This window comes from Daldinia decipiens, assembly GCF_022478715.1.
Source record: "Daldinia decipiens strain CBS 113046 unplaced genomic scaffold F4813scaffold_27, whole genome shotgun sequence".
Taxonomy (NCBI): domain Eukaryota; kingdom Fungi; phylum Ascomycota; class Sordariomycetes; order Xylariales; family Hypoxylaceae; genus Daldinia; species Daldinia decipiens.
In genome coordinates this window covers 108,597-130,242 of record NW_026054570.1, presented here as the reverse complement: position 1 = coordinate 130,242, position 21,646 = coordinate 108,597, and the positions used below count along the sequence as shown (strand labels likewise).

At 48.5% G+C, this 21,646-nt stretch overlaps 3 protein-coding genes across 3 annotated transcripts; all 3 read left to right on the top strand.

Annotated features, from left to right (window-relative positions):
• The first annotated feature begins 1,251 nt into the window (after positions 1-1,251).
• On the top strand, positions 1,252-3,255 carry F4813DRAFT_366137 (beta-lactamase/transpeptidase-like protein). The gene is made up of 3 exons (XM_049243999.1): positions 1,252-1,615; positions 1,674-2,222; positions 2,282-3,255. Exons 2-3 carry the CDS (start codon positions 1,873-1,875, stop codon positions 3,132-3,134), a joined length of 1,203 nt encoding a protein of 400 aa, XP_049097705.1. The 5' UTR covers positions 1,252-1,615; positions 1,674-1,872; the 3' UTR covers positions 3,135-3,255.
• A 1,211-nt stretch (positions 3,256-4,466) lies between these two features.
• On the top strand, positions 4,467-18,414 carry F4813DRAFT_152345 (uncharacterized protein). Its single transcript, XM_049238970.1, has 10 exons — positions 4,467-5,223; positions 5,280-9,216; positions 9,270-9,742; positions 9,793-12,592; positions 12,644-13,198; positions 13,248-13,307; positions 13,389-13,556; positions 13,670-17,404; positions 17,458-17,802; positions 17,858-18,414. Exons 1-10 carry the CDS (start codon positions 5,176-5,178, stop codon positions 17,950-17,952), a joined length of 12,216 nt encoding a protein of 4,071 aa, XP_049097704.1. The 5' UTR covers positions 4,467-5,175; the 3' UTR covers positions 17,953-18,414.
• Positions 18,415-18,527: 113 nt separating this feature from the next.
• Positions 18,528-21,436, top strand: F4813DRAFT_366128 (uncharacterized protein). The gene is made up of 2 exons (XM_049243998.1): positions 18,528-20,937; positions 21,031-21,436. The coding sequence occupies exons 1-2, from the start codon at positions 18,577-18,579 to the stop codon at positions 21,367-21,369; spliced, it is 2,700 nt and encodes an 899-aa protein (XP_049097703.1). The 5' UTR covers positions 18,528-18,576; the 3' UTR covers positions 21,370-21,436.
• Positions 21,437-21,646: the final 210 nt, after the last annotated feature.

The following is a 21,646-nucleotide window of genomic DNA, read 5'->3' as shown; positions in this document are numbered from 1 at the left end:
AATTTTGAAAAGCATTCACGTCGATAAATAACCGCAGAGATCGCTTACTTCTAGGTACAAAGTTGTATGACATTTAGACTTACCCGGTAAAATACTCCTCAATTGCTAAGTTAAGAGGTAAATAGGTGGACCAATTTCACCTTCAAATTGAAGGGCATTATAAGAATAAACTCGTAGGAGTGATTCAGGAAATTGTTAAGAAAGTTGCTTTCAACAAGTAAACATTAATGTTGGCATAGGCTAAATTTTGCTAGAATGATGTGTATATTATTGTGTTATCATTATAAGTTTATCTAGTTTAAATAATTGGTAGTTAAGGTAAACGGTAATCGTGTTATCAATTACAAGTGATATGATGTTGTGTATAGTGAAGCTAGGTCATTGATGCTTAACTAGAACTATTTATATATAGGTATTTATTATCTATATACATAGTATTAACGCTGTCTCATGTGGGTGTTTGTTTGACTACTAGGCCAAATGTTGTAACATGCGAATGGTTGAGCTTTATTGAACGTAGTTTTCTCATCGACCGGGCTAGCTTCTCTTAACAGGGACCAACCCGGCATCTAATTGAAAGTGCCCATATATCCCAATTGAACTGACGTGCCTAGGTTAGTCTACTTATTATTATAACATAAAGAACAACACAACTCGAAAACTACGGACCTCTGGGTAGAGCTCTACAGTAGCCCTTAGTAGAAATCTAGCACAATACCTTTAAAGAATATGTGCATAGAGATACAGGTAATCCTGTATAGAAGACATGCTAGGATAAGGCAGTCCACTATCTAAGCTTCCACCGGACTCTCGAAATAACCGTAGGCTAGGCCACTAGGCCAGAGGACGAGCAGGAAGGGCATTCCATAGTGCTAGGAAGCTCTCTCCGTGAGTAGGTACCGAGACCCCTGGAACAAAGGAGTTGGTGAATATGCGCCAGCCGTCCTATATTCTGTTATTCTTCAGATGACAATGTAGTTGCTTTCCTCGGATATTGTATAACATTAGCTCAGCAATGAGTTAGGCCAATCCAAATAGCGCGTGTAAGCGTTGGGGAAACGTCGATATAGCAGGGAGTTACTGGATTTAGCTTAAACAATATATTTATTATATACTGGAGTGCTAGGCTGGATTATATCTGTGTCTAAACTAACAGAAATTCTTGAACAAAAAGACTTTCTGCTTAGTTAAATAGAAAACCATGTCTATCGCTACTTGTATCCAAAGCCGGATATAGGGGCTAAGAAGTGAGTTATTTCCGGGAGTCCATGGACATCAAAGCTGGCCGATTTTGACGTTGCACCATTATACTATTCGAGTATAGACGCGGTATCCAGTTCGCCCGTTCATCACTAATCCTACCGGGCATCGGAACTATAATTCTACTCCAGATGAATCGTCGCCGAGCATGCACGTGCTGTCGCAGCATAGTCGTACTTTGGAGATATCACGGTGTCACTTGCTTCTTAATCAGTAACAACCTCTAACGATCTGATACGGTGCTCAAGATTTGCAGAAATCTGCGTTGCGGGATGGCCATAAAGTGCTGGATTAGGCAAGTCCGCATGAATCTTTCTGCACCATGTCTATGACAGGGGATATATCTGCCAATCAGGTAAGCGGATGGTTTGAACAAGGGGCCGTAACCACATCCTTTAACCTCATAGCTGAAGGATCCACGCCTAACCGCCGTGACTCCCCGGTGATAATAGAGTGACTGGATAGATACACTGGCTTTTCTATATATAAAGGGCTGCGATAGAAACCAAAATGCAACCTACTGATCAATCACGACTACTCTCAGCAACTCACAAGGATAGCTTAATATATACGCTCTACTTATAAAGCCCCTCGCTCCACATCGATCATCAAATGGCTAAGTTCTCTCACGAGGCTGTCTTCGAGGCCGCCTACCAAGCCGGCGAAATCCCGGGTGTGGCCCTTGTGGCCGCTGATGCCACGGGGAAGTTTAAGTATGAGAAATCATTTGGCAAGACGGCTCACGGGGAGCCATTCAAGACAGATAGTGTTGTGTGGATGGCATCCTGTACGAAACTCATGACAACCGTAGCAGCTTTACAGCAAGTTCAACGAGGACATATTGGCTTAGATGAAGATGTCGGTAAGGTGCTCCCGGAAGTCGCTGCGTTGAAGGTTTTGAAAGATTTTGATGCGGAAGGGAAGCCCATTTTTGAAGACAAGAAAGAGCTAGTCACTTTGAGGTGAGTATATGTTATGACCTTACTTTAACTAGATGAGAATCACTAACTCCTGGATAAAGAAAACTACTCTCCCATGCCAGTGGACTCACCATGGGGTTGTTTTCCCCTAAGCTCCAACAGCTGGAGAAATTCACAGGCCCTCCTGCGAACCCTCCCAAGGACCTTGTCACCGAGTTCTCTCTACCACTCGTTTTCCAGCCTGGAAAAGGCTGGCAGTACGGCACGAGCCTAGACTGGGCAGGTAAACTCGTTGAGAGGGTTTCCGGGCTGACCCTTGAGGAATACATGAAGGCCAACATCTGGGGTCCGCTTAACATGCATCACATAACCTTTGCTCCTGATTCGAGGCCAGAGACGAAGTCGCGCAAGGTAGGAATGACTCTCAGGGACAAGGACGGAAAGTTACATCCTACAACAGAGGGCTACCTGTACCAATACGGTGACAGGGAGGATGCGTATGGCGGAGCAGCGGGCTGGGGATCCGCGGAGAGCTATCTGAACATACTACAGAGCCTGTGCGCAAACGACGGCCGGGTCCTGAGCAAGGAACTCGTCGAGGAGATGTTCCGGCCGCAGCTAGGACCCGAGGGCAAGGAGACCTTAAACAACATACTCCGTTCCGACGAGGAGTCCCGACGAGTTCTTGGTAACACGTTTGATATAGACCACCAGGTGATGGATTACGGACTTGGCGGAGAGATCGGCCTTAAAGACGAAGTTGGCAGAAGGCAGGCCGGGACTATGTCTTGGGGTGGCCTGCCGAATTTGATCTGGTGGATTGATAGAAAAGGCGGCTTGTGTGGCGCGTTGTTCACAAATCTGATACCGGTGGGAGACGCGAAGATTGTCGAGTTGATGACGCAGTTTGAGCTGTCAGTCTATGAGCAGTATGAAGAATTTAAGAAGCAATAGTTTGGCTGTTCGGCTGATCCGACATTGCTCTATGTAATCTAAAGCGAACCAGGTAGTCTGATCAATACCATTGGCTTTACCGCGGTGAAGTTCATTACTCGCATAATATTTATATTCATGGAAGTGGGATGAATATAACTAAAAATATTGAAAAAAGAAGTGGTACAAAAGGGACTCACGAGAATCGAACTCGGACCACTCCCAAGTTGTACAAACGATCTCAAAATCACGATCTTAAGATCACGTGCTAAGGGAATATTATCCACTGGTTGGGAGCAGTTTTTTTTATTTATTTATTATTATTTATAAAAAAAAAATCTCTCAGAGGACAATGCGGGATCTGGGTTAGTCTGATGCTGTACGCTGTACCATGGCACTGATAACGTGTAGACATCTTACTTACATGCAGATAATAGCAGCTCTACACCAATACCGGTCCCTGACTATTGATAGCCATTGTCTAACATTGTTTCATAACCTGGTTCGAGGTATTCTGGTCATTGATAAAACTGGCGGGTAGGAATATGTTCTAGGTTAGGGATTTGGACCCGGGGAATCTTGTAAAGCAACATCTCAATTGAAGATTTCCAAGCAACCTGCATGTAACATGGGGCAATACATACCTTACCCAGAAAAGCTACCCCGGCGATTCGACTAACCTAGGACTCAATAAGGTCTCCACGAGTGCACTGGGCAGCAATGATCCCCATTAACCTAGTATAATACATGCATGCTGGCATGCGAGTAGAATATATGTAGCATTGACTTATGACTTGTTAGACGTTGGGCTGCGACCTTTGAAAAACTCTGCTGAGGATGAATCAATGGGTTTGTTTTAGACTCTATAATACTACTCAATAGTAGGGACTATGCGTTTTTTGATAGGCTCATATCGATCGTATCGATCGTGAGGGGATATTCGTTTGAATTGTCGCTGAACGCGGTCCATGACAAAGAGAAGAAAAACAAAGTAGGTTAACTAGTGAGTTGAAGCTTCTCAATTGTCAGCAAGTCTGCGAGTATCAGTAAACACAGTATGTAAGGTACTAACACGTGTAGATATAATACATACATCTTGGAGATTGAGACTGGAGTACGTCAATGCATTTTGTTTGAAATGCACGTACTCGAGCTTATTTTATAGGTACCTACCTATGTAGGTATGTATGTATAAGCACCTGATGACCTCAGGTATGAGGCAGTTACACCTAAGGTATAATATCATATCGCCGGCCGCCACCCCACTCTTACACTTGTACAAGGCACCTAGGTACCTAAGGTACCTACAATCACCGCTGCTACGGCAAGCACTACCCCCCACAAAGTGCGATCATTACGCAAAAGGCAGCGGCTGATCAGCCACGAGCTTTCAAACACCTCTTAAGCTAGTCCTATTTTTTCCTTTTTATCAACTTGACTCCGCCAAACTTGCATCTCATCGTCGACCAAGTCAAGTAGATATCCAGGCACTTGGTGCGAATCATATTACTTCATCCCAAGCTAACACGACTTAGCACACGTTCTTCTTGATCCTAGAAAAACTGTGGTACAGCGGCCTGCACCCGCTTGGACCTATCTAAAATTCAGCTTCCTGAGAACTGTGCCGGACATCATATCTCTACACCTCACATCATCCATCATCAGTCGCCCCTCATCCGCGCACCGTCCACCTGCGACCCAACTATTTCACCTGCATCTCTGCGACGCCCGGAGTCTATCTTTCATCGATTTCTCCATCTCCCGAGTTAGTCGTGAATTCATCGGAGCGTTTCTGCAACCGAATCTCTTTTTTTGATACCCGCAAGGCTGATATTCGAGACGAGGCTCAACCTTGCAACTTACACACCCCACAAGGCCCTGCACTCCGTCACCCCGCCTTGTGCACCGACGAGTAGTTCGAGACACCATACTGGAGGAGCCGTCCAAGCTATTTTGGACGCTCCCGTGCTGCGAGTCAAATTGTCGTCGCCGATCACCTAAATTTTAGTAGTGGAGGGGGAGCTGACATATTATTTGCGGCTCTGCCGCCCCGGCCTTCACTATGGGAAAGATATCGAAGACCATGCAAGCTAAGCACAAGGAGACTATGGTAAGTACTCTTGCATATTTTCTGTTCTTCCATGCAGCCCGCTGATTTTTCTCTAGTCTCCTTGGTTGCAGGAGTTTGTTAATAATGCGACCTCTACACCCTTACCTCTCCTACCCAAAGTACTTGCGACATTTCCTTCGCGATGGCCTTTCCCGAGAGGCGATTTGTATCACTGGATCCCGTTGCTGAATCGCTTCGACGAGCTTCTGGAATCGTTCTGTTCTATCTATAAGTTGAATGAGGGCCCCCAAAGTAGAGACTTTGGGTGCGAAGTTCTATTGAGATCTAGCTTAGTCGACGGCGAGGAACAATCGAGCGACCCAGACAAGTTAACGGAGTTAGGGTATGGCAAGGATGGCGATGTCGACCTTATCGTGGCTATCCTACAGTTCACCCAAATGCTCTTAGATCACTGTGGAAACCGCAGCATCTACGGCAGCAGTCCTCACTTGAACGACCTTCTAAACAGTACTGACTTCGCCATCATCTGCGCCACTCTGCGTGTCGGCGTGGAACTGGCCCAGCGCTACCAGGCGTCAGTGAAACGCATCCATGGGATTTCAGCTAGACAAGTACACCCATCTCTCCTCTCAAATCATTACAATATAGATCTCGACCGTGTGCTACAACTTGCACAACCCTTTGTCAAGACGCCCCTCTCTAAATCCCTGGAGCCTTCGCTGCTCTCCACTCCGGGTTCCTCCAGCAAGAATAAGGATAAGACTCACTGCGGAAGCCCTAAAAATGTAGCTACTATGTATGCAAATGACCTGTGCGCTCTTGCGAAGGCTGATTCTACCGAATCCTCGGGTTCCCAAGCACGTTGGAATGGCTGGGGCGACGTTAAGCTCACGTACTATCCTATTTCCGACGGTTCCCAGGCGCAGGCGCAGACGCAGCAGTCCTTACCTGATCGAGTTACAACATCAAATGTGCCTTCAACGCCGACACCTCTGAGGCGAAGTAGTACAACTGGTGCAACGCAGTCTATCCCCCGTACAAGTCGTCAGGGAGCATCGGAGGACAGTCCATCCTCCACCTCTCGGCCCTCAGCCGTAGGTCGGGATGAGAATTCTCCGCCTGGACAGAAGTCTTTGGAGATATCTCATGCCTCAGTATGTTCGGCATCGATCTATCAACTTCTCGCTAGGGCTCCAGCAGACCTTCCGAAAGAGACCAAGTACGAATTTTTGAACCGTCTCAGGGTTGCTAAGGCTCTCACGGGTTCTGTCGATTCTCGACGACAGGCATTGAAAGCGCGTTTGTTGGCTATCCAAAATCTCGCGTATATTCATATAGAGCCCACCTTCATCGAGAAAGTCCTCAGACAGGATAATGATGAGCCGCGACGGTTTCAGCTTGTGTACCAGCTCGCGGAACTCATCCACCCCGCCGCCGATGGCGCTACGGTAGTACCTATCGATTTACAGTCGATCGCGTTATCACTGCTGGAAGCCATTTCCGGGTTTCATAACAAGCTGCCCGACATATTTTCCGCATTGAACGCGACTGTGAACCACGGTGTATTGCTGTATGTTATTAGGAAGGCCGTCGACGAGATGAAGAATGACGATTCCGGAGAGCGGTATAGTGAGGAAGACGAATGGCGTGACAACTTGTTCTCTCTTACGCTTCATATCACAATGGCCATGGCTAACAATACTAACCGTAACACGCCCGAGATTATCTCGGCTGGATTGCTGGATATTATGGTCGAGGTCCTCAACATTAGGTCTAATATAGCAGAACGCACATACGGCACCTTGGTAGGATTCTTAGACAGTCTGGTGTACAACGTCCAGACTTCATTCCAGACCTTGATACATGCCGGTGGCCTTGATGCTATCACCAATCTAGTTACTCATGAAGTTGAACTCGCAGGGAAGCTCATCACGGAGGACAAGGGAACACCCGCCACTCATCGTTCTCAGGTTGTTGATTATGAGATACCTTTCTATCAGCAACAGAACCTAAAATTTATCCTGAAGTTCATCCACCATGTCATGTCTAATGCCTTTTCATTTGGTGGAAATACTGATCGACTACTGAGGAACCTCGTCGATAAATCTGCACTGCTTCACAGTATGCGCGAGATCATTGAGAACATGACGAAGTTTGGCTCTATAGTATGGACTAACGCTGTCATTATTTTAAGCGACTTCCTTAACAACGATCCCACGAGCTTCGCCGCTATCTCTGAAGCGGGCTTGATCCAGAGCTATCTACAAGCTCTGACAGGTCGCCCAGTACAAGCAGAACAGACCGGTGGGACAGACTCGGGCCCATCTGAAACTCGGAATGAGAGCCCTGGATCGCCTGCGGATGGCTCGACGCCTGATCTCCTTGAACCCGACAATCGTTCGCACCCTCCGTCGTTATATGAGTTAGAAGCCCCTCGGGATAGTTTAGCCCGTGGCATTTTACCAAACTCCGAACCCATCACGAACGTACCAGGTGTTTTGAATGCCATTTCTTTAAATAATGTTGGCATGAAGATGGTTGTCGCGTCTCGCGCATTCGACAGCTACTTCGAGATATTTGAGAGCCCCGAGCATGTCCGAGTGATGGCGGCTGACGAGAGTGTGGCCTCTAATGTGGGCAGTGGGTTCGATGAGCTTGCTCGTCATCACCCTTCACTTAGACCAGCTATAGCAAATGCCGTTTTAGATATGGTTGCTCGAGTCGCCCATCTCGCCAAGGTCAAGGCTAGGGATTCTCAATGGGGAGCCAAGCTTCTTGTGAAAGATTCGAGAGGCCGAGAAGTAATTGCAAACCAAGGTCTATTGCGAGAATCTGAAGAGACCCTATTGGATAAAGGCAAAGGCAAGGCTGTTACTAGTGGGGATGACGCTGATGTTGAAATGGCTGATGCAAGCGTTCAGCAAGCGGAAAATGAAGAACTAACATCATTCAGTTCCACGGTTGATACATCCATCACGCCTTATATCTATGCAATTTCTAACTTCTTGTCCCAATATATCAGTAACACGAACCTTAAGATGAATCTGATCAATAATGGTGGGATAGAGTTGCTTCTTGATCTTAGTACTTCGCCGAGTCTCCCGCATGACTTTGGTGATTCTCTAGCATCTCGAAATTTACAGTCGGTCGTATCACAGCTGATCGAGGCAACTCCGATTGTCGGGTTACCTTCTCTATTAAAAAGGATTCAGGCTGAGGTCGATGTGCTTCAGCCGATTACCCAAGCTCAAGAGCCAGGCTCGTACTTCTTGCCGTTCCTTCAGGCAGACACGAACCTAGCGGACCAGGCTAGTAACGACGTTACAGATAAGCTTTCTCGTGGCACTCAACTAGCGAAGGCACTCTTAAATACACAGTCTCTCATAAAGACGCTCTATCAGTGTTTTCCCTTTTCCTCGCGATCGCAAACGGTTACACTCCAGCCGGTTGTTGTTTTCGACTACTATGGCCGCCTGATTAAGTCTCTCGGCCCCTTATTGCGCGCTGTGATTTTAGAAGAGGAGGCTATTTCTAGCAGCGTTCCCGAGCATTGGTCGACCAGAAAAACAGGCCATTCCGTGGACCGACAAGGTCAATCTAATAGTGGTATTGCAACGAGTGGTGGGAATGCTACCACCGCCGAGCCCGATGACTCGAGCTTACCGGACGTCTTATCATCTAGCGCTCTGTGGAAGCTCCCGACAACCAAGACCACCAGCCCCAATGATGGCCCTTCCAAGAGTGAACAGTCAAGTCCGCGCTATCAGAATTACAGAACTCTCCGTCTTTTGCTGCATTCATTGATGCCTGCTACGTTCCCGCTTTTCCAGACCTTAGGGAAGGCTCTGTTACCTCGTCGTGAACGAGATCAATACTTACGAGTCCACCACATGCAACTAGCAGAGCAGTTAGCACAGGCGATCCTGGAGCAATTTGAGTTACCGGATCGTGAAAAGACTTACAAGGACTTCCACTACTGGATCATCATGTTGCATGCCGTTCATGAAATGCTGGTAAACCGTACGATAGAATGTAAGTGACACTGTATTTCAATTTCTTGATATGCCTAATACTAACTCGCCTAGCTCGTTCGGAGCGGCAATCTGCAAATCAGATAATCGCGCCCGTCCTGATTGCATTCAAGAAATATGGCGGACTGGAACTCCTGAACTCAATGCTACGTACATTCAAGAATGAGATCTGCAAAGAGGACAAAGACGGGGAGGACTCTTCTATGTCGCGACTTGCCGTTATCGGTATGAAGAAGATCTTAGATCTGTACACCATGGCAGTTAATGGCAAAGTCATCACAGACTCTGTGAGCCAGATTAACGTCCTTCCACGGGGCGTTGGGAGCAGCGATAGACGAGCCGATTCTCTAGTCGCCCCAAACTTGGTGGTTGAGTTGCGGATGGCTATACTGCCGGTAATGAGAGAACTATGGGAGTCGCCGTTGGTCGAGAAAGGCTCGGCCCCCATCCTTGCGAAAATTATCTTGATCCTGAAGTCTATTTCCCTCGCCGATTCTGAAAGCAATGCGTATAAGCGTTCGGACAAGGTCTGTTACTGGTTTACATGGTTGTTGTATTTGATTGCTAATTTTTGCAGAACACCCCCCAAGCATATCTCGAGGCGACGTTGCTTCGATTTTCTTGGCCAGCTGTCGCCGATAACGTAAGAGATGTCATCAGTGACACGGCCTGTTCAGAAGAACTTGCTCAAGAGGGCATTTATCGGGCCAATGGTAACCGGCAGTTAGCCGGCGAGTACTGCAGAGTACACGAGTCAGGCGTTGCTGGCACCCGGAATCCTATACCCGAGCGGGATTTACCGGAGAACGCAGTACCCAATGAGCTGGCTGACTTTGTACAGGCGAGTGAGCAGGCTTCTAACGAGGATGACCCAATGGTTTTAGACCAAACTCCCGATATACCATCCGGAATTTTACTTGACGAGGACATCTTGGGCGATTTAGGACAGGTAGTGACTCTGTCAAACAACAATGGTCGAGATACGCCTGTCCCTCCTCTGATTCCACGGGATGATGATGGAGCAGCGTCGTCATCAACCACCCCTGCACAGGGCCCTTCAGCTGAGGCGAACACTGAGGCTGATCTTGCGAAAAGAGGTGTCGTTGCCAAGGAGGATTTGGATGAAGAACGTGCCAAATTACGCGAGAATCTTATTGATAGATGCCTAGATGTCATAAGAGCGCACCCCGATTCAACATACGAAGTTTCCGAGTTGATCTCCTCCATTATTCTACGAACCCCCGGCGATGATTTGTCTTCGAGGCAAGAAATAGGGGAGACCTTGATCAATGCTCTTATGTCGTTCGCAGGGGACGATGATCTGAAGGATAACGGGCGAAGCATTGCGGCTTATGCTCACCTTCTTTCTCTTCTCCTCCAGGACAAGAGTTTCTTCCGAGCGACCGTTGACACGCTAAAAGGGAATGTGGGCGAGTTCTTGCGATTCCTTGAAGTCCCAACCTCTCCATCTACTGATGAACTTTCCCCTTGGATACCTTATGTTCTCCTTATTTTTGAGATTCTCCTCAGTGACGATGAGCAGCCTGGAGATATAAAATGGAAGATCCAAACATCTGAGACTGAGCCGATTGAACCATTACAATGGACTCCCAAGGATCTCAACGTGAAAGAAGACAAACGCCAGAAGCTCCTGAGTTTAGTATTAGAGATATTACCTCGTATTGGCAAGGAAGAGTCGTTGGCTGTATCGGTCCTACGAATCATGGTCATTTTGACTCGTGATCGTTCTATAGCACGACTGATTGGCGACAAGAAGAATTTGCAGCGGTTATTTGTCACCGCTAAGCAACTCTCTGGCGTTGGATCAGCGCGTCTTAGCGAAACTCGAATCGCGTCTTATATTTTGACTATTCTCCGGCATATCGTTGAAGATGAGGAAGTTATTAAACAGATAATGAGAAGTGAAATCAGAGCTTACTTTGCCGCCGGTCGAAATACACGTCCCCTGGATGCGCCTGGTTTTATTAGAAGTTTTTCTCAGCTTGCGCTTCGCGACCCGAAGTTATTTATTCAGGTCGCCGATGAGACGGTAAAATTGAGCCGATGGTCTCCTTCAGACAACGGTCACGGACGTGGGCAGTCGATAGTTCTCAAAGAAACGAAATCGGATACCCCGAAAGATGATGTGGCACCTACTGTCCGAGCTACCGAGGATTTGACTATTCAAGATGTGAAACCGTCTACCGAGGGTGAAGATAAGCAGATGGTAGACGCTTCTAAGCCTCACCAACCGGATACTAAACGTCCTGTGCTCGAGAACCCCGATGGCGTTGTCCATTTCTTACTATGTGAACTACTAAACTACAAGGAAGTAGACGACAAAGAGCCTGCGCAACCTCCCAAAGATACCAAGAAGCCAGGTGATCAACCATCATCTGCTTCCCTCTCTGGTGGTATTTCCAGTGGAATTACTGAAGTCGAAGGCCGCACGGCCGATAGTAAAGAGAAGAAAGCCAAGCCTACATTTAAGGCTGAAGAGCATCCTATCTTCATCTATCGCTGCTTCCTCTTACATTGTCTGGCAGAGCTACTTCAGAGCTATAACCGCACGAAGGTTGAGTTTATTAACTTCAAGAGAAGCCAGCCGCTTTTCGCGAATACTCCTGTCAAGCCTCGATCTAGTGTTTTGAATTATCTTCTCAACGATCTGCTCTACTCGAGCCACATGGACAGCACTGCGGATGCGATTATGTACAAGAAGAGATATGCCACATCCGTACAGACACTGAACCTCCTAGTCGCCCTCGTAAGCAAGACAGGAGAGAAGCCTGTTGAGCAGGGCCGAGACAAATATGATTATGACGACGAGCCGGATCTGCTGTTTGTACGAAAGTTCGTCCTGGATACGGTGCTCAGATCTTACAAGGATGCTGCTACATCTAACGAACCATTCGATAGTCGATATGCAAAAATGCTAGCTTTAGCGGAAGTTATGCATCTAATGATGGGCGACAAGGACAAGGATACCCCCGCGTCATCTCGAAATGTTCATGATCCGGTTGAAAGATCGCAGGCTCAAATTCGACGTCTTATGTATGAAAAGGGCTACCTTACCGCGCTCACTTCCTCTATCGCCGACATCGATCTCGCCTTTCCACCCGTGAAACGAACTATTAAGTATCTTCTTCGCGTGTTGCGAATCTTGACTAGCACTGCCATTCATCTGAGCCATTCCAACATCATCCCTACCGTACCGACCCAGGAGAATGTCGACGAGGAGACGTTCTCGGCAAGCTCTCTCTCAGACATCGATGATGATCGAGAAGAGACTCCTGATCTCTATCGAAACTCAGCACTTGGCATGTTAGAACCTGGCAGAGACCGAGACGAGGACTATTCAGAAGATTCGGAAGACGGTATGTGTTTCATATTCCTTTATTATTAATTGACTGTGCTAACTTGTGTAGATGACGATGAAGAGATGTACGACGACGAGTATGACGATGAGATGGGATATGAATCTGAGGATCGCGAAGAGGACGTTAGCGAAAGAGATGATGAGGAACTCGAAGGCATGGGTCATATCGAGGGATTATCAGGAGACCATGGCGTCATTGAAGTCACAATGGATGATGATGATGACGATGACGATGACATGGATGAAGATGATGAAGATGGTAGCGAGGACGACGATCTCGATTCTGACGACATGGATGAAGCAGAGGACCGCATCGAAATTGTTGACGATGAGGGCAATCCGCTCGAGGATGATGGCGTTTCAGGATGGGAGAGCGATACAGATGATGAGGAAGAAGACGATGACGATGACGACATAGAAGAGATTGATTACGACGCAGAGGCGCAAGATCTCCAAGAAGCTGCTGAGCTGAGAGACTTGGACGATGTCGATGGATTAGGTCGATTCGGTAATATTATGCGCGCTATCGAGGAGGAGAACTTTGAGCATCCCGATGAGATTAATGCCCTCAACGAACGCTATATGGAAGATGAAGACGAAGATGGTAGGTGTTCCATACTATTTGCAACGTCACGTACTAACTATAAATCTAGAGGACGAAGATGAAGAAGATGATATGGAGGATGAATACGCATATGAGGATGACTTCCCTAGTAAGTTATTTGCCCCTCTCCCCAATTCTCACTATGAGCCTAGAGCCGGAAGAGGCTGATAACATTTGCCTTTCTTCAAAGATGATGCACCCCCTCGCGATGCTGGACCCCCTAGTTTAGGCTGGGATACCCTTGTAGTAGAACCACATGGAGCTATTCTTGGTCACCATCATCGGCATCGACACGGCACCCGCAGCCCCTTCCCTCCTATCCCGTTTATGATGGGATCTCGAGATATGGCTTTCGGTGGTACGTCGAGAACACATCCCATATACATATATCATATCCCTTTGATCGTTACATTTACCAGCTTATCTCCCCTTCGCTTTTAAGATTGTATTAATACGCTAACGCATACATAGATCCGCGAGGTTTTGTTCGCAATCGCCACGATCCACGACCTGCTAGTAACGAGGATGGGTTAAATCCTCTACTTCGCCGGGGCAACGAGACTGGTAGAGACGGATCTCCTCGTCCGCCTCACCTTGGTGGCCTAGTCCGACTAGGATTTCCTGGAGGTCTATTTGGAGGCAGTAATATCGATAGTCCGATGTCCCTCATCAACGACCTTGTGGCGTCCCTTCCCGCTTCGATACACCGCCATGGACAAGCTTTTCATTTTCAGATAACACAGGGACCACGTGGCGACATACACGACATACATTTCCCGTTTAGTACACCACGCGAATCACGCTCGGACAATCGTAGGGAGACGTACCAAGAGCCTACCCACGCAACCTCATTCACATCCGAATCAACAATGACCCGATGGACGGAAGAAGTCAAAATGATCTTCGGTATGCAATATACGGAGAAGTCTCACCGCCTTGTACCAGCACTTCTTTACTACATTGTACCACCCGCCATTCAACACGAGGTAGAGCTCAAAGCCAAAGAAGCGGAGCGTCAACGACAACAAGAGGAGGAACGCAAAAGGCGCGAGGAAGAAGAGAGAAAAGCGCGGGAAGCTAAAGAGGCCGAGGAAAAAGCTGCTCGGGAAAAGCAGGAGGCCGAAGAGCGTGAACGAGCAGCGGCTGAGTTCGCACAAGCTCAATCCCAGACGACTACTACCCAAGAAGGCGAGCAGGGTGGTCACGAAGAGCCGGAAGCCATGGAAGGCGTAGAGATATCTGACGTACCAGCGGCTGTAACAGAAGACGAACCGGCCACCACCCAACCGCGCGCATTCACTACAATTAGAGGCGAGCAAGTGGATGTTACAGAGTTGGGTATCGACCCCGACTATTTGGAGGCACTTCCTGAAGAATTTAGAGAAGAGGTCATTGCTCAGACTGTTAGCTCACGCAGAGCAGAAGCTCGAGAGGCACCCGGAGGATCAGGGGAGCAGACCGAGGTATTCCAGGAGTTCTTGGATGCTCTACCAGACGACCTCCGCATCGAGATTGTTCAGCAGGAGCGGGCAGAACAGCGCCGACGAGAACGAGAGGAGATGCGACGCCAGACAGCCATTTCCGGCCAAACGGCCGAAGCTCAGGACATGGACACCGCCAGTATATTGATGACATTCCCACCCGCGCTTCGTGAGCAAGTTCTCATGGATCAAGGCGCGGATATTATTGACTCTTTGCCCCCCGATCTCGCAGCTCAAGCACGCCGACTAGTCCGGTCTTCCAACCCTATTGCCCACCATGATAGACCGTCTTCTGGCACTAGCCGGCCACGAGATGGTGCTCAACCCAGTGGAACTACTGAAGGAGACAAGCCTCACCGAAGGACAGTGGTGCAAATGCTAGATAAGCCAGGCGTCTATACTTTACTTCGTCTAATGTTCATCAACATGAAGGGCGGGTCTCTGGAGACTTCTTTGAAATCATTGTTTAAGGATGTCTGCGAAAACCGACAAACCCGGTTTGATGTCGTTAGCAATTTACTCAAGATCTTGCAGGAAGGCTCAACTGATGTAGACGCCGTCGAACGAAGTTTTGCGTCGCTCTCTATCAAAGCGAAGCAGCCCAAAGAAGTCGACACGAAGACTCAAACCCCCCAGAGTCTAAAGCGTACATTCACAAATATCAGCAACACCGGTTCTGTCCAGGCGAGCTCGGAGACATCACCGCTGTTGATTGTCCAGCAATGCCTTGATCTATTATGCTACCTTGCGGACCAGAATATCCACGTGCCTTCTCTCTTCCTCACCGAGCACGAAGGGGTTAGCACTACTGCTATCAAACGTAGTCTCAGCCGCAAAGGAAAAGGTAAAGATGTGAAGGCTAACAAGTATGCCATCAACTCGTTGCTTGCTCTCCTTGATCGCGATCTTGTCATGGAAAGTTCTTCTATTATGGATAGCTTGTCGCAACTATTGAGCCGAGTGACGGGACCGCTGCTCGCCCTAGATCGCAAGCAAAAAGAAGCCGCAGAAGCGATCAAAAAAATCGATACTCAAGCCGCAAACGCAGCAGAGCCCGGAACAACTGCGCCCGCAGACCCCGCGATCGCGTCAACCGATAACACAGAGGCTACAGAAAAGAACAACGCAAGTACGTCGGAGCAAGCAGGGGAATACGCCGCAGGTAGCCCTGCTGAGGAAAATGAGCCCTCTGGCACCTCGGTTGCTGATGCCGAATCATCCAAGGCGCTAGAAAAGCAAGCGATGCTTAAGCGGATTAAGCAGCTACACCCGCCCGTTATCCCAGTACACAACCTGACTCTTATTATTAAGATATTTGTGGCTCGAGAGTGTAGTTCCAAAACCTTCAAGGAGACCTTATCGACTATTAAGAATCTATCCGTGATTCCCGGGGCAATGTTGGTATTTGGAGAGGAGCTCGCTCGTCAGGCCCAACTCTTAAGCGAGAAGATCGTCGTTCACCTAGACGAGCTATTACCACATATTCAGAACGCTGCTTCAGGCACTGAGATTCAAGGGGTCGCTTTAGCCAAGTTTTCTCCTGGTGCTTCCGACCAGAATAAACTTCTTCGAGTGCTGACAGCTCTTGATCACCTATTCGCACAGAAGAAGTCGGATGCAACAGAAGGTTTTGATTCTGATAATACTAAGAAGCAAGATTTACTCGCTACTCTCTACCGCAATTCAACCTTCAACGCATTATGGGAGAAGCTGAGCGCCTGCCTGAGCGCAATTCGCGAGCGCGATAGCCTACTCAACGTAGCTACTATCCTTCTTCCCTTGATTGAGGCCCTCATGGTTGTCTGCAAGGATACTACCCAAAATGAGTCGTCCCAGAGCCAGGCAAGCAAGGATATAGTTCTTACGAGCCCGCAACCAGAGTCTCATTTGGCAGGTCTGTTCTTTACATTCACGGAAGAGCATCGTCGGATCCTGAACGAACTTGTTCGCAATAATCCATCCCTTATGAAAGGCACCTTCTCGAACCTTGTCAAGAATCCTAAAGTCCTGGAATTCGATAATAAGCGCAGTTGGTTCAACCGTAGCGTTCACAATAAACAGCACGTCAGTCAGCGGCCACATCCGTTATTACAGCTACAAGTTCGCCGAGAGCACGTTTTCCACGACTCTTTCAAGTCACTATACTTCAAGACGGGCGAGGAGATGAAGTTCGGAAAGCTGAGCATTAGATTCCATGGCGAGGAGGGCGTAGATGCCGGTGGTGTCACCAGGGAATGGTTCCAGGTTCTCGCACGACAGATGTTCGACGCCAACTATGCCCTATTCGTGCCTGTTTCAAGCGACCGAACGACCTTCCACCCCAACAAGCTCAGTGGTATAAACGACGAGCATCTCATGTTTTTCAAGTTCATCGGGAGAATCATCGGCAAGGCCTTGTACGAGGGTCGTCTACTTGATTGCTATTTCAGCCGTGCAGTCTACAAACGAATCCTAGGCAAGCCGGTCTCGGTCAAGGATATGGAGTCCTTTGACCCGGACTACTATAAATCACTCTCCTGGATGCTGAACAACGACATCACTGATATTATCACTGAGGCGTTCTCGGTTGAGGATGATGAGTTCGGTGTTACGAGGATCCACGACCTTATAGAAAACGGCCGCAACGTGCCTGTGACGGAAGACAATAAACACGAATATGTGCGCCTAGTAGTTGAACACAAACTACTGACATCCGTCAAGGACCAGATGGAGAATTTCCTAAAGGGTAAGCTACAAATTCCCTCGACATTTCTGAAATTTAGACTAACCTATGAACAGGCTTCCACGAAATCATCCCCGCCGAACTCATATCTATCTTCAACGAGCAGGAATTGGAACTGTTGATCTCTGGTCTCCCGGACGTTGATATAGATGATTGGAAGAGCAACACGGAATATCACAACTACTCGCCATCCTCCCCGCAGATCCAGTGGTTCTGGCGCGCAGTCCGATCGTTCGATAAGGAGGAACGCGCGAAGCTTCTACAATTCGTCACGGGAACCAGTAAAGTGCCTCTTAATGGCTTCAAGGAGCTCGAGGGTATGAACGGAGTCAATCGATTCAACATTCATCGCGACTACGGGAACAAGGACCGCCTGCCAAGCTCTCACACGTGCTTTAACCGTAAGTATTGTCCTGTTTGTTCTCGGAACGATATGATTTACTAACAGCTACGCAGAGCTCGATCTACCTGAGTATGAGAGCTACGACATTCTCCGTAAGCAAGTGCTCAAGGCCATCACAGCTGGTAGCGACTACTTCGGCTTCGCCTAAGGGACAACTAAGTCCAGTTACGAAGCCCACGAAACAATAACAAGACCTAGCCGTGTTATACCCCCGCATCATGATTGCATCAATTTTGTACAGCATAGAGAAGGAGGATAGGGGTAGGGTGTGCATGATTTTTCTTTCCGCAGGCGATATTAGGAGGCATTGGGTGAATTGAGATTCCCGCGTGGCATTCGGCATATAGATTCTTCTGAGAGCCTCGCCAACGGAGTGCAGGCCGTTGGCGTTAGCTAGTCTACTCGAGACTTTGCCGAAACCCTCTCATCGCAGCATGTGTAGAGTAGGATTCACTTAGTAATAATGATCATGGCTTTACATTAATGGTGTTATGACTTGTGGATTATTGAATTATTATGTTGCTGGCTCGTGCTATAGGAGGGTATATCCACATCCAACAGGTAATAGGTAGGACTATACGACTATACTAAGCGGGCAGCGCTTCTTAAGGGCTATGCATCAAGGCTGTTTGAAGCATTGATTCGTTAATATAAGTGGGGTATATCCTTGCATCTTTCCTCACCTCGAGGGGTGGCAAGGGTTACATTAGACCTTTACTTATACACATGGCCAATATCTAAAACCCAACAGCTTTTATGGAGCCAACCGAAAATGGTTATAGGAACTGCAGTCTCTAGCATATCCCTCCTCAGGATCCTGCAAGGGGTGGCTGTAGCGACGAAATCACCTGAAAACATCCCGCGTCGAATTATACAAAGTGTCTGTACGGGCGCCGCCAATAATCCTGAAGATGGTGTTGCCCTGTCCTTCAGTGACTGGCGTACCGCTATAGAAACGAAAATTCCCGGTGAAGATACTCGACAGGTTGCTAACATAGGGCTCTCTATTGCGTATCTCCGTGAGCTCTATACAGGCAAAGAAGGCGATGCTCGCAAGGCCGTAAGCGAGGCTGACCTTGTTCTCATCTGGGGACTAATCCATAGCGCTCTCACCAGTAAGTTGCTCACGAGACAACTCTGCACTGCTTCTCGAAGCGCGCAAGGATTTATCTCTGTGGCCCTCTGTAGCTTGATCAAGAACGGGAACATAGACGAGCTATTCCGGCTTCATGTGTGGTTACCGGATGGGTACAGAGGAAATCATGAAGTTTCCATCCATTCTCATCAAGCATTTGCCCAGAGTTGGATCTTGGCTGGCGAAGGGATAGACCACTCATACCAGGTCGAGCACGTTAACGATCTAGAAACTGCCACTCACTCGGAATATGCCCTGGCATGGAGTGATGGTAAGAATCTGGGAACCAACTACAAAACAAACCAGACATTCTCGACCATCACTAATACCAAGAAGTTAGTTCGTGTTGTTCCTCTGAAGACAGATCTTCATCGTCGAGGAGTAAGCTACACGATTCCTGCAGCCCAGTACCACAGTACTGAGGTCGCGCCTGGTCGGTTCCATGCTACCCTTTTTGTTTTCGACTCACAGCGAGGATTTGTCCAAGATGCCGGTGTTCTCGGTCCCAAGGACGGCGATTCCTTCACGCAGCTTCGCGATGCTGCCGGTGTGACACCAGAGGCCTTGGCGTTGACTGTCGATGCCGTGAGGTCTTGGGAAATATTCATGCATCAGGGGGAAAAGCACATTCACAACGCTGAGTGGGAACATGCGCTGCGAGCTTTCAGCAAAGCCCTCAGCCTGTGCGATAACGACGACAGTTTCCCTAACAAGGCTTATCACACGCGCGAGGTTCTATACAAAATTGGGCGTGTCAACCGGTGTCTCGGTAGATACGAAATTGCTAGGGACACTCTGGAGAAGGTCATAACCGACATGGAAGTGAACGTGCTGCGTGTAGACTGCGTTGGCGAGCTGGGAGTCGTCTATCGACATCTGAACAACCTCACAGATGCGATGCGCATGTTCGAGATACAGTACCATACAGCGAGACAACTAGGTCTTGAAGCTGAAGCCTGCCGCGCCGTTGGAAATCTCGGCATGGTAAACTATCAGATATCTCGGCGAGACCACGACGACAAGATTCTTGACCTGGCAATTGTGCAGCTTCAAGAGCGCGTACAGCTCGCCCGAAACATCCAGCAGTCATTATCCGCAAAAGGCAAGTCTAAAGAATCTAGCGCTATGAAAAATGGCATAAATTGGGAGATCATTGGTTTATCTCGTCTCTCGCTTTGTCTCTCAGCTCGGAATAACCTGAAGGGGGCGGTGGAAACAGCTCAGCAAGCCTTAGCCCTCGTGACGGGGTTTGGTGATCCAACTGTCGTTGCTTTAACTCGGTTCTTCTATGGACATGCGCTGCGACTCAGCGGGCGTCTTAAAGAGGCTATGGAACAGTTCAATACGTGCACCGGATGCACACCCGCCATCGCGCTCTGCAAGGAGCCTTCGGAAGAACACTTGGGGTACTTGAAAGAATTAGTAGATGCCGGCGTGGACTTGGAAATCGTAGACGAGCAAGGATACACGGCACTGGATTATGCCGTGTTCTGCGGAAATAACGAGTTCAAGAAGGTCGTGATCAACGGTCTCCAGCGAGGAGCCAGCGAATACGAAATCGAAGCGTGGCTCATGGGAGCGAGGCTCCGCAGGAGCTATCGCAAGCTCTTCCAAGAAGTCCTCCGCCCGATCCTTATCAAGCGCCGCCATCACGACGACTGCATGCACAGGCTGCGCAGCGCATACGCCGAGTCGCTCCGCGCCGACGACGACGCGAAAGCCATGTTCTCCGGGTTCTCCTTCGTGCCGTACTCGGCCTTCCGCTCCCTAGGCAGACTGCCGAAACACACCGACGGGCTGGTCAAGGAGTTCACCGGCGAGTCTGGATCCGAGGGGTATAAGAACCCCGACTTCGTCATCTTCTTCTCGTATAGGTGGAGGGGGGCCTCGTCGCCGGACGACGAGGCTAATACGCAGTATAGGCGGATGCTGGCTGCTACCGAGGAGTTTTTGAAGCTGCGTACTTCGGTCGATAGGGCAAGGATGGGGATTTGGCTGGTGAGTTGCAACGGATTAACCTAACTCGCTTCATCTCAGCTGTTGTCGAGTGTAGATGCTAACCCCCGCCCTTTTTTGTTTTGTTGGTTATAGGACTGCGCTTGTATAAACCAGAGCAACCCTATGCCGGGCGTCCACGCCTTGCCCATGATCCTCACCCAGTGCGATGCTGTAATCAGCATAGCGGACGAGTTCTACTACGACAGAGCGTGGTGCTCGGTGGAGATCCTTCTGATCCAAACGCTGAAGAAGTCGTATGGGCTGCATTTGTGGTACGAGCAGGTGTATGCGGATTCGGAAGAGAAGCGGTTGATTCTGAGAGACGGGCCTGTTGGTCTGGAGATCTCCGTTGCGGTGAAGAACTTGAGCTTCGAGGAGATAGATAGGCCGAAGGTGATGTTCTTGGAGAGGCAGAGCAAATTGCTCGGATGAATGGCGGATTGCGAGAGAACGAACTGTTTGGTTGGGTTATAGGGGAGCGGAAAGGGGCAGGGCATAGATGTAAAAATAAGACGTAGTTATTAACACTAATATCTGAGATACGACGTAGCCAAGCAAATTCACGCCAATATACAATCTTTATTTTTTCTCCCTGCTCTCATCGTGCTATATACAATTCTTTGCCCGAGTAGCTGTGGCGAACTTCACATAGATAGGTATTCAACTTATATGTACTCGTACCTCCACACACGTACGCGCACACACATGC

Bases quoted from the DNA above. Each gene is read 5' to 3' on its own strand.
- F4813DRAFT_366128 (XM_049243998.1), top strand. From the start codon at position 18,577: ATGGTTATAGGAACTGCAGTCTCTAGCATATCCCTCCTCAGGATCCTG. The intron at 20,938-21,030 runs GTGAGTTGCAAC...TGTTGGTTATAG, and splicing joins CAAGGATGGGGATTTGGCTG to GACTGCGCTTGTATAAACCA.
- F4813DRAFT_152345 (XM_049238970.1), top strand. From the start codon at position 5,176: ATGGGAAAGATATCGAAGACCATGCAAGCTAAGCACAAGGAGACTATG. The intron at 9,217-9,269 runs GTAAGTGACACT...TAACTCGCCTAG, and splicing joins GGTAAACCGTACGATAGAAT to CTCGTTCGGAGCGGCAATCT. The intron at 17,803-17,857 runs GTAAGTATTGTC...ACAGCTACGCAG, and splicing joins CTCTCACACGTGCTTTAACC to AGCTCGATCTACCTGAGTAT.
- F4813DRAFT_366137 (XM_049243999.1), top strand. From the start codon at position 1,873: ATGGCTAAGTTCTCTCACGAGGCTGTCTTCGAGGCCGCCTACCAAGCC. The intron at 2,223-2,281 runs GTGAGTATATGT...TCCTGGATAAAG, and splicing joins AAAGAGCTAGTCACTTTGAG to AAAACTACTCTCCCATGCCA.